We start from the raw sequence: 11,635 nt of genomic DNA on the forward strand, positions 1-11,635 counted from the left end.
CTGTCGTAAAAAAATATATATATACTTACGAGTTTTTTTAGAAAATGTTTTCTTGGAGCTTTGTATGATTACAGTTAAACCAAAGAACTCACATGGACTGTTTTGAGAATGCTTCAGAGTCTTTTTCTGGAATAAGTCAAAACTAGAGGTGTAACGGATCATGTTTGATCCATAATTCGTACCAACAATTTGGAATACACGACCAGCGCATTACATTTTTTTCTAGATTAATCCTAAATGTGTAAAATGTGTAATGATGACGAAAGTTGTGGTAGGTTATTTGAAATGCGGTGAGTTTCTTAGGTTATTAAAGCTGTTTTCTGTCACTACTTGTTTAGTCTACATTAATACATAGTGTAAGCTGCACAATTAATCATTAAAAGATCAGGATCTCAACACCCACGCAACATAAATTATCAATGATGGTGATTTGCAATAGTTTATTAATCCTTCCAATCACTGCATTTAAATCTGAAAATGCAAAACTCAAGAAAGAGATTTGTTTAAAGAGAGTCTTTAGAGATTGTCAGTCTTTAATCTTTTGAATTAGTTATGAAGTTACAGTCAATAACAGAAGCACTGGGATGACAGTTTATAGTTTAGATATAACTACTGATGTTCATGGTAAATATTAAATTCACTGTCATGTGCTCAAAAATGAAAGTTATAGGCAGCAATTACATTATTTAATCAATAGGTGGCGATAACCAGCCATCAAAACATGCCACTGAATAATTCTTTAAAAATGAGACATCTAGCAATGAAACATGAAGGTTTATCAGGGAATAACTGAATCATTTATTAACAATGAAACTAAAAATAAATATGAATTGTACAAATTATAACGTTAGATTTCTAAATATAGCATTATCAGCAACAGTACTAGTAACAGTAAACTTCAATTCATTTATATTCAGCTGATAATTTTTTCATTTTATTTCTATATTAATAAAATTACAGGTTCTCAGTTCTGTTTGTTAAAAAAAAAATCTTGCAGTACTGTTTTTGAAATAAATGAAAAGCAAATGACATTTGTCTTCTCCCCTTTTTGGCTGATCTGAAAAATGGTCCCATCCTTGATAAAAAATAATAATAATTATGCGATCCGTTACACCACTAGTCGAAACCGTTTCTGTCTTTGGAGGACGAGGAAGCTCTTGGATTTAATTGAAAATACCTTAATTTGTGTTCATGAGAAGGCTTAATGTCTCAGGGGTTTGGAACGACATAAGGGTGAGTAATTAACAACAGAACTAACCCTTTACAGACAAATAAAACACGCTCTATTAAACCTCACTTGGTAAATACATACAGATGAAGGCAAAATTATTAGCCATCCTGTGAATTTTGTTTTCTTTTCCAAATATTTCCCAAACGTTGTTTAACAGAGCAAGGGGCATTTCCTGTAATATTTTTTTTTCTGGAAAAAGTCTCATTTGCTTTATTTTAGCTAGAATAAAAGCAGTCTTACAAAAATATGTATATACCCTAACCTGCCTAGTAACCCAATTAATCTAGTTAAGTATTTAAATGTCACTTTAATGTCACCGATTACTACAGGGTTTATGCAGGTTTCACAAAGTTAAATTTAAGACTTTTCAAGACTATTATGAATGAAATATTAGACTTATACAAGGCTAAAGGCCCAGGATTTTTTCAGTTGTCCCAGTTGGAAAAGAATTTAACTTGCCCAATCAAAAAAATGATTAGAATTTATTACATTTAATAATACAATAATAGCTATTCAATAATAAAAAATATAGGTTAGGTCAGTATCCTCTGCAGTAAATAAATAAAGAACTTTAAACAAATGTTACTATGAGAAAAGTAATAAAAACATTACAGTAAATATAGTTAAAATGCTATTTTTTAAATAAAAAAAAATTACTGAGGTTGGGAATTTTGGTGATTGTATGAGCATACATTGTTGTATGATTGAATGTTAATGGCCAGATAGGATAGCTATATATGAACAAAGGAAATTTTGGGCCTACTCACACTATGCTATCTGTACTGTGCCCAGGCCCGTTTCCCGGATCGTTTGAGAAGTGTGAGTGCGCTGATTCGGTTGGAAGAGGTGTGCCTGAGTGCGGTTCACTTGGGCTTTGGCGCGGTACACTTGTGTGTGAGTGCAAAACGCGCCAAAGCCGAAACTGAAAGCGAGACGTGACTTTTAAGGGACCGTTTCATATGGATTTATTATTCATTCTTACTGTTCAGTGAATGCAAACTGTCATAGTTTATTAAATATGCAAACCCCTCACTGCACGACAACTGCGCACCTTCAGCAAACCTCCTAATTCCTGCAGGACAAGGGTTTTATGATTGTTTATGAGCATCAAAAGTGGCTGATCTGTTCGGCGAAATATCTGACAGCGTGTCGCCGCATCCCTAAGGACTAAGTGATATAACTAGAGAAATCTCCACTGTGCTGAGCGACAGCGCTTCTTACTGAACAGCGCAGCATCGATGACGTTAGCGTGCCCAGGCCTGATTGTAATGTGAGTGCGGGCCGTTAGGGGAGACGGGGTTAGGGGAGACGGGTGGGGTGATTGCGCAAGCGTCTTTTGGCCCGGTTTGAGGCAACTGTACATAAGACCTGTCAAAAAAGATTTAAGACCTACAACAAAATATATTGTTAGATTTAAGACTTTTTAGAGCATAAAATTTCGCTTTTGAGATTTAAGACATTTTAAGACTTTTTAAGACCCCGCAGATACCCTGATACTTGCATCTTGCATCTTGAAAAACATTTAGTAAAATATGATGTGCTGTCATCATGGAAAAGATAAAAGAAATCAGTTATTAGAAATGAGTTATTGAAACTATAATGTTTAAAAATGTGTTGAAAAAAATCCTCTCCGTTAAACAAAAATCGGGGGAAAACATTTACAGGAGGGCTAATAATTCTGACTTTAACTGTATAGATAAAGAAATACTGTATGCATATGTGGTACATTGACTTACATTAGTCTCAGGGTAAGCCGTGTCCCGGACGTCCAGTTTGCTAAGGGGCAGGAAGGTGACTTCACCAGGCAAGTTCATCTTATTAAACTCCATCAGGATCTTTGTACTCACTTCATCTGTCTCCACAATGTGGTAAAACAACCTGAGAAAACAGCAGCACGCAAACATCATCATTACCCCAATGGACACTTTTAAATTCGAGGAAGAAAGGAGATTCAGCAGAGCGGTAATAATAACCTGGTTCCTGCAGTCACCTCCACACAGGTGTAGAAAGCGGGCTCGCACTCAAAGTTATTCATGACGATGCCGTGGTAGCCGTTGATGACGTGCTGGTTGATGCCCTTCCGCCGGAAATGCTCTAGGACTTTATTAATGCTGTCGATGCCGTTCAAAATAGCCTGGAGAAAAACATTGCATTTCAAAGTTTGTATTTTCACTTCTACAAGTCCAGATGACGATCTAAAGTTGTGATAATCCGAGTTCATCTATCCTGATGTATATTTCTGTAACGTGGGAGAGCTGCTATAATTAGAGACTGACTCAGTCCTAGAGAAACCATCCAGCAGCCAAGTTGAGCTCAGAAGATATGCTTCATACAGGGTGAACCAGTGTGGGCGGCCTTTATTTGATTTTAAATATATTACTGATCACGTATGATGAGAAGTAGAGCTGCACGATTAATAGAAAAGTCATCAAACTTATGATATGGCTTAGAGCAATTATGAAAGTAGGGCTGAACAATACATTGTTTGAGCATGGATATCGCAATGTGTGAATTCGCAATAGTCACATCGTAGAATTACATTGTTTATTAAAGAATAAAAGATAAAGATATTATTTACAGTTATTTATACTATGATGACCATTTTATTTTACTTTTGATGGTTCAATTTCTGTACCTAAATACTGTTAGACTCTCCAGAAAACCATAAAGCACTGTTTATTTATTTTTGCTTGTAATTTTTTATAATTTGTGCAGATGCCATGCATAGAAAAAGACTCCCAGTTAATCTAAATTTATAAAATCTTTCAAAACAGAGGTATTCAAATCATCTGCTGAAATTAAATTCGTATCACAATTTATATCTCGGCATATCAATGTCAGATTTTTCCAATACCGTACAGCCCTATATCAAAGTAAAAAAAAATCAACCCGGGCTCATTGTGGAAACGTAGCCCCGCGAATGTTTCTGGAGACAGCGAAATACGTCCCGGGAGGTACGTATTCAAGCAGTTTTTGTTTTCGCAAATCCGCGAGAGGCCTGTTTGCGCCCGCACTGTTCTCGCGTGAATAGCCGCCGGAGGCCGCTGTAGAGTGACCGTCCGTCCGACTGACTGTTATGTTACTTTTATGTATGGAATATACGTTATATTATTCATTATATACGTTATATACAATTATTTTCTTTTTCTTTTTTTTTTAAAGGTAATAAAAATCTGATAAATACATCTTAAACGTTCAGTTGTTAGGTTTCTTACCTTTCCGGTAGCGGCTCGCAGTAGCTGTTGTTTCTTCTCCAGGTCTTCTCGTTTGGCTGCCAGCGCCTGCTGTTCTGCGTTCTCCTCTCTCCACAGGTAACTGCAGGAGGAGGGACACAGACACACCCTTCAGCTCTGGCTCAAAAACACTACGCCTGGCTTCAGCAGGACACCCTATTCTATAGCCTCATCGTGCTGAGAAACCTATGGCTTGTGGAATATTAATAACTAAAAGAGCAGGTGAGGAGAGGAACGGCTGGTATGGGAAATAAGAAAGAATGCTGGAAGCATGGACCAAAGCCATAGAAGAGTTTTAGAAAAGGATCTTACTTTCTCTCGCTCTGAAGCTCATCCTTTCGGTTCTTCACTTCGTAGTACTTCTTGTCCAGCTCTTCCACTCGAGTCTTCACTTCGTTCAGATCCTGGTCCAGTTTCTGTGGGCGAAAAGCGAAGCCGAGATGAAATGCTACGAATGAAAGATGTTCAAGAATAAATGTTCACAGCAAAACTGTATAGTGAATCTTACGTTGTACTGTTCCAGGTTTCTCTCTTTGTTTTGCTCGGTGTCCTCCAGATCTTTGTGGATGGCGGCGATCTGCCGTTTCTTGTCATTGATGGCCTGATCCAGAGATTTCAGCTCTTTCTTGATCCATTTGTCTCGCTCTTCTTTAGAGGTGAACTGACTGCCTCGACCCTGCTTGGCGTAAAGATCTGTGCGCTCCTGTGTGGCCTGAGCAAGCCTGAAAAATAGGTTCAAAATCCTAACTAAAGATCTGAACATGCTTTAAATATTGCGGCAAGAAACAAAATAGTATTTGTAAAAAAATGTTGGAACAAAACAAAGGGGCGAGAATTGTAAAATCAGATTGTGAAAATTTGAAAATTTGATTAAATATGAACATTTTCAAGGCTTCAGCAGATTTTATGAGAGTTCATTGAAGGTTAATTCATTAAGAACTTGTCAAAACTAAATTTTATGAATAATTTGAAGATGTAAGTAGATTTTTGGGGAGCATACACAACTTGAAAATACTGATATTGATCTCCATAAGTTTTTAAATAGTTTACACATAGAAAAACAGCTTAATAATAAAATGTTTCTCAAAAACTCAAAATGATTACATTTTTAAATAATTAATTATTAATTGTGATGCTCTTTATCGATATTTTTGTCTTCAAGTGTAAATGGCTAAAGATTCTTAAACAAGAAAAACTTGGAAAGATCTCTGTTTCTTGAAAAAACATGTTTGATTCATCAAATCAAAAACTTGCCACAAAAACGAGAAGGTTAAGTTAAGAAGGCAATTAAGCTAGCATTACTAGAGGTAGCCTCAGCAGCATTCATTCAGGTAATCCATTAAGAAACTGATGTTTCTCAACTAGTGGGTAGAGCTGAAGATCTTTGTCCGAACCCACTGGGTCTTTAGTGACCTATAGCTATTCCCAAACTAAATCTGTGCACGCAGAATTCCGCAGATTTTTAGCCAATCATTGATTCTGTGTATTTACTTGTGTAAATGTGTGTACATTTATATTTATTCAGTTTTTAAATTAATTCCAGTAATATAATTGACTAATATGAAAATGTTTATTAGATTTATTTACAATATAGTTTGTAAAGTAATATTTTCTGTCTTTTAGTAGATCTATTATATGAGAGACTTGCTTTGTTTACCAAATAAAGTGGATCTAATTGTATTTGCATTTTAAACATTAAAGTTTTATTTCATATACTAAGGTTTTAGTTATGATACTCCCAAAAACATTCTGCATAAATCTGCAGATTTTAAACAAAATTCTGCGCAGAAACAGGTTTAGCCTTTAACTTTTAGCGCCCTATTACAGCTCTACTAGTGGGTGTGTTTTCAGTGACCCCAGTGGTTGATAGCTGAGAGTCTAGGTGATTAATAATGATTTTTTCTTTCTAACACACATTTTATCATCACTTTACCTGGACTTTAAAGATTGCAGGGACACACGAACATGGAAAAATAATGTACATGAATATAATATAGCATAACATATAAAATATATTATAATAATAAATATAATAAAACATTAATTTAGTCAAAAGGGGCAGGATAAAACAAGATAAACATATAATCAAATACAACAAACAATTAAAACATTAATTAAACAAGATTTTTAGCGTTAATAAATTCTAAAAAAATAAAATAAAATAAAATTCCTGGTGACATTTTACAAAAAACATCCTTAAGAGAGTTCAACGGCGACAAAAAAAACCCTTCCGATTCAAAATAAAACAAATCAACATAGAAAAGAAAACTGCATTCCCCACTTCATGAGCCCTTTTCAACACTTCTAAGACTTTTACCGGGCAATTCCTCGCTCCTCTTTTTCCTTCACGGTGTTGAATTTGGGTTCAGTTTCCTGCAGCTCCTTCTGCTTCTCTTCAATCTTCTCCAGAAGCTTCTGTCGCTCTTTGAGCAGCCGTTTCTATTGGCCAGAAAGAGAAGAGAGTATTAAAATCACATTCAGCTCTTTTTATAGAACGCCTAAATACATTTTCTGCAGATGCGCAAGGAGCTGCTCCTATTTAAAAAGGTGTTTATAATATTCAGCGTCATAAGCAGAACAAAGGGGATCTCCATCTGAGCAAACCTGCATTCACATTCACCATTCAAAGGGCAAATGACGCACTTTCGTCCTCTCCTCTGCAGGAAAACACACACACATTTGGCCAGGTGGGGCTAATCCACCTTTAAGCCAAGGCGGGATGCAGAACGGCTGAGTGAAAGTGTGTATTTCACACATAGAGGGATACACGAGCATTATGTGTGTGTTTGCGTCTGGCGTGGAGCCCGAGCTGGAGTGAGCGTGTGTAGTTAGTGACGCAGACGGAGACACTGCGGACCCTCTGTTCACTAGAGGCTGCCAGCGTTTCCTGCAGCTCGCTGGCGCTCGGCGTGTGTTTATGAGCGACTTTTGTTTTGAGAGCATGTGTAGGAGAGACGCGTGTTGGTGTGTGAATTCAGGCATTGCCATTTTAATTCAGTGGCAGCAAAAAGGCTGAAGCGCGCAGGTGGGTATTTGTTGGAGGAAACAGTGCTTTTAAATGCATCATTATAAGCATTTACATACACAAAATAAAAAGGTGCAAAAGACTAACTACACATGATTTAATGAATTATTAATTACAATCTGTAAATTCATGCTGATAAAACAAACTGATCTTAATTGATAAAATAAATAACGCAAATGATATCTAATATTCATATAAACTTCACTTTTAGTCAAAAAATTGGGGTAAGATATTTAAAATGTTTTAAAATAAGCATAAGCAACAAGCAAAAATACTGTACAAATAGTAAATATGTGACATGTTATTGCACTATAAAATAACTGTTAAAAAGTAGTTTATCATTTAATTTAATAATTTATTCCAGTTTTTTTTTTTAAGACGAATTTTTACCTTTATTACTCCAGACTTCAGTCTCACATGATCCTACAGAAATCTGCACGACATTGGACAAATCTGACATTGCGATATTTTTTTTTCTGCAATATATATTGCGATATGAATACAGTTTCATCAGGCTTAAATCGATCTTTTAGATCGATAGCGACTTAGAATTTGGATTGACTGGGGGGATTCTGTAAGGGTGTGAACGGTGTATAAAAATAATAAACAAATTGCGAGCAAGAATAATTACAATACAGCAAAATATATATATTTTATATGTATTCAGGTACAGAAACTGAATAATTGAATGGAAAAATAACACTGTATAGTCTTTATTGTATTAATAATTCAGCAAAATTATTCTTCATTAAAGTAACAAATGTTGTTCGTTATTGTGTCCGAATGCTTTACACTCTCTTGAAATGCCTTTAAAATGCATACAAATGACAGTTATATTAATGCTGTGCAATGACTCCAGAAATCTTATGTATTCTCAATTGTTGATCAACTATAATCCGAACTCAACACTGCATATCTTGCGATGTGACCATTGCGGACACACACATTGTGATATGGATGTTGAAACGATATATTGTGTAGCCCAACTAAAAACCTCTCCCTCATATGGTTTTATGAATTCATCCCCCTTATGAATTTTATTCTTCGGTTGCAGAGAAAAGAAAATATTTTTAAAAATGTAGTATACCAGTATCCATTTATTTCCAAAAAATATGTACTATTAAAGTCAATAGCTACCAGCTTCCAGATTTAATCAATATATCTTCTGTTCTGTGTATCCCAAGAAAAAAAAGAACTTAAATATATTTAGAACAAGTGAAGGATGAGTAACTGATAACAGAAAACACAGTTTTGGGTGAACTGTCCCTTTAAACAAACATTTTCTTCTGAATATTCACAAAATATTTTCAGATTTTAAGTTTCAAAACATTAAAAAGATCATGCTTTTGCATAAATAATTTGCTAATGAAGTTTCTAATTAATGTGTTCTAGGGTTGTCACGATACTGAAATTCAGTACCAATCAATACTAAAGTTTGAAAAACATCTATATCCCACTAACATTTGAGCACTGATGAGCGTGTTCTTAAACAGCGCTCATTTGCCATTGTGTTCACATGCTTGACAGAAATTACTGTGATTGGCTGTGAAGGTCATCAGTTTACCGAACTCCTCGCTGTTTACTGAGTTTAAACAGAGATACAGCAACACTGGAGCGTTTAAAAGTCACATCGATCAGCTGGTTTGTCTATAGGCTGACATATGAGCGAGCCGCTAATGAATCGTGACTTTAAATTGATCCAGTGTTCCTGTATCTGTAGTTGCACTCAGTAAACAGCTAGAAGTTCGGTGAACTAATTACCTTTATGCCCAATCACAGTCATTTCTGTGGAGCATGTGAACAGTAGTTTAAGAACGCGGTCAACAGCACTAAAATTTTAGCAGGAAATGGACACTTTAAAATTTCAGCATCAACTGGTACCGAATTCCAGTATTGCGCAACCCTAATGTGTTCAAGAACAAATTTTTTAATTACCAAAAATAAAAATTGTTTAAGATTTTTCACAAATCTCCATTTCTATTAATCAAAATACTAGCAATTATCAGTTACGATAATCAATAATTGTTTAACTATGCTTCTTGAGCAGCTAATTAGCATATTCAAATACATTCAAGAACAGATACTCAAAAACTGCAGCCTTTGAAATATAATAACTGTGCTACAATATATTGTTATTTCATAAAATGTTTTGGAAGTATATATGTAACTTTTGAGACTCTTATGAGGTTAAAAATTTTACATAAATGATTTTTTTTTTACCTGACAGATCTAATAGTGCAATTATACTACTGATTACAACACAGGCTGGAAAACCGATTTATGATGCATTCATTCAAAGATTTGTTAATTTAAAAAAAATATATAGAGATTTAATTAGAGTGATTTCTTTATAAACAGAAACTTTCTAATTTCCAAGATAACACTATTTGTAAATGTGTGCGTTGAGTGCATATGTGTGCCTGTAGCGCGTGCATGTGTTAGTGTGTGTGCGTCTGCTAGTCGCACCCTCTGTTCGCTGTTTCCTGCCAGCTCGTCCTGCAGATCTTTGGCTTTGAGCTCCAGTTTGGTCCTCTGTTTGATCTGCTCCTGTCGCTCGGCGCTCAGCTGTTCCTTCTCCTCCTTCATGGCGGAGATTCGAGACTTCAGCTCCCGCACCACACGCTCCGTCTCCTACAGAGACACAGAAACACAGAGGTTAGATAACATTACTCAATAAGCTGATGAAAGCAGTTTCAGAGGCTGCTTAAGTGAAAATCTAACGTTATTACTAGAATTTCAGGTATTCAAATCAAGTACTTACTTATTTTCCCATTATTGTGTTTGCATCTTTTTGCAGAGAAGCGTATATAATATAATGTATAATTAATTAATTGCAGCATATTGATATAATAATAATATTAAAAATAATAAAAGATTTTGTTAAATGTATTTCTTACACAACAGTATATTAATGCTGGGTTCTCATCAAATGTAAAAATTAAGTACCCACATGAGCAAATTACATGCAAAGTGATAGCAAATAGAGATGATTTTTTTTTTTTGACAGACGGAACAAATAACACAGAATGCATGATGTGTTTGCCACCAAAACATATTAATCACATCTTTTGCACGTATAGCAATAATTTTCATGTAAAATAGCATTCAAACTCACATTATTAGCATTCAACCCTAAAGAAAGCACATGAGGGGTATCTGAGGTGATCAGTTTGTCAGTTTTCTGTTGTTCACCTGTGAGAAATAGAAACTATTCTATCATTTTGAGATGTTGGTAAAAAATTTAACTGAGCAGAAAATGTGTGAAAAATGTGATTGTAAGAAAAAAAAAACCTGCAAGTAATCTAGAGCAAGTGCTGCAATGGTGGTGTAGACCCAACAGAGGTATAGCATTTTAAATAAATGTTTATAGTGAATGGCAATAAAATTTGTAATATACTTTTCTTTCCTTTTCTTAGGGTTTTCTACAGGTTTCACAAAGACAAATCTAAGACCCTTTTAAGACTATCAAGAATGAAATTTCAGATGTATAAAGGGCCAAAAGACAAAGATTTTTTAATGGCCAGGGAGAAACAAATCGCCTTGCCTTATCAAGAAACTAATTCTAATTAGTTATTTCTTAGCCACATATTTTAAATAATGTGTCAAATGAAGCAGACCCTAGTTGTATACATGCACATTTTTTCAACATAACCAAAAAAACTTTATTAAACTAAACAAATCCACAACAGACTTATAATATTAGTTATAAATAGAGTTTTGCTAAAGCTTTTATTGTGATAAACTTTTGGTGATTGGATCGATTGGGTAGCTTTACATAAAGGAAAACTAAGATGCATTTAAAATGATTTAAGACCCACAAGACAAAATTTCAGTGAATTTAGGACAATTTAAATGCTAACCTTTTGTTTTATTTAAGTGTAAGATTTTTAAAGACTTTTAATCCCCCAGACAACCTTTTTTCTTGTCTAAATACAGCTGGATTTAGTAAAAAAAAGTAAAGTAAAAAAGGTATTACCATGCATAATAAAAAAAATATTACATAAGGCTCAGACAGCGTCATCAAACTGTTGGCTTGTGCCTAAACCATTCAGAAACGGAAAAACGAATATGCGACCTTATTTCCGCAGGGACTTGTTCGTATTCTTCTGCGCGGGACACTCTTTGTAATTCACGGCTCCCGCGGTA

The 11,635-nt window shown here is 35.0% G+C and overlaps 1 protein-coding gene across 1 annotated transcript in view; it reads right to left on the reverse strand.

Annotated features, from left to right (window-relative positions):
• The window catches only part of smc3 (structural maintenance of chromosomes 3), a 49,542-nt gene that overhangs the window by 23,278 nt on the left and 14,629 nt on the right, over nt 1-11,635 (reverse strand). Inside the window, 7 exon segments of the mRNA NM_214689.1 lie at nt 2,968-3,109; nt 3,205-3,365; nt 4,447-4,546; nt 4,777-4,880; nt 4,973-5,186; nt 6,782-6,903; nt 9,956-10,120. Of these exon segments, the coding sequence (NP_999854.1) occupies nt 2,968-3,109; nt 3,205-3,365; nt 4,447-4,546; nt 4,777-4,880; nt 4,973-5,186; nt 6,782-6,903; nt 9,956-10,120 (1,008 nt within the window).

The sequence above is a fragment of the Danio rerio genome, chromosome 22, assembly GCF_052040795.2.
Source record: "Danio rerio strain M-AB ecotype USA chromosome 22, GRCz13ab, whole genome shotgun sequence".
In the NCBI taxonomy this organism is placed as follows: Eukaryota; Metazoa; Chordata; class Actinopteri; order Cypriniformes; family Danionidae; genus Danio; species Danio rerio.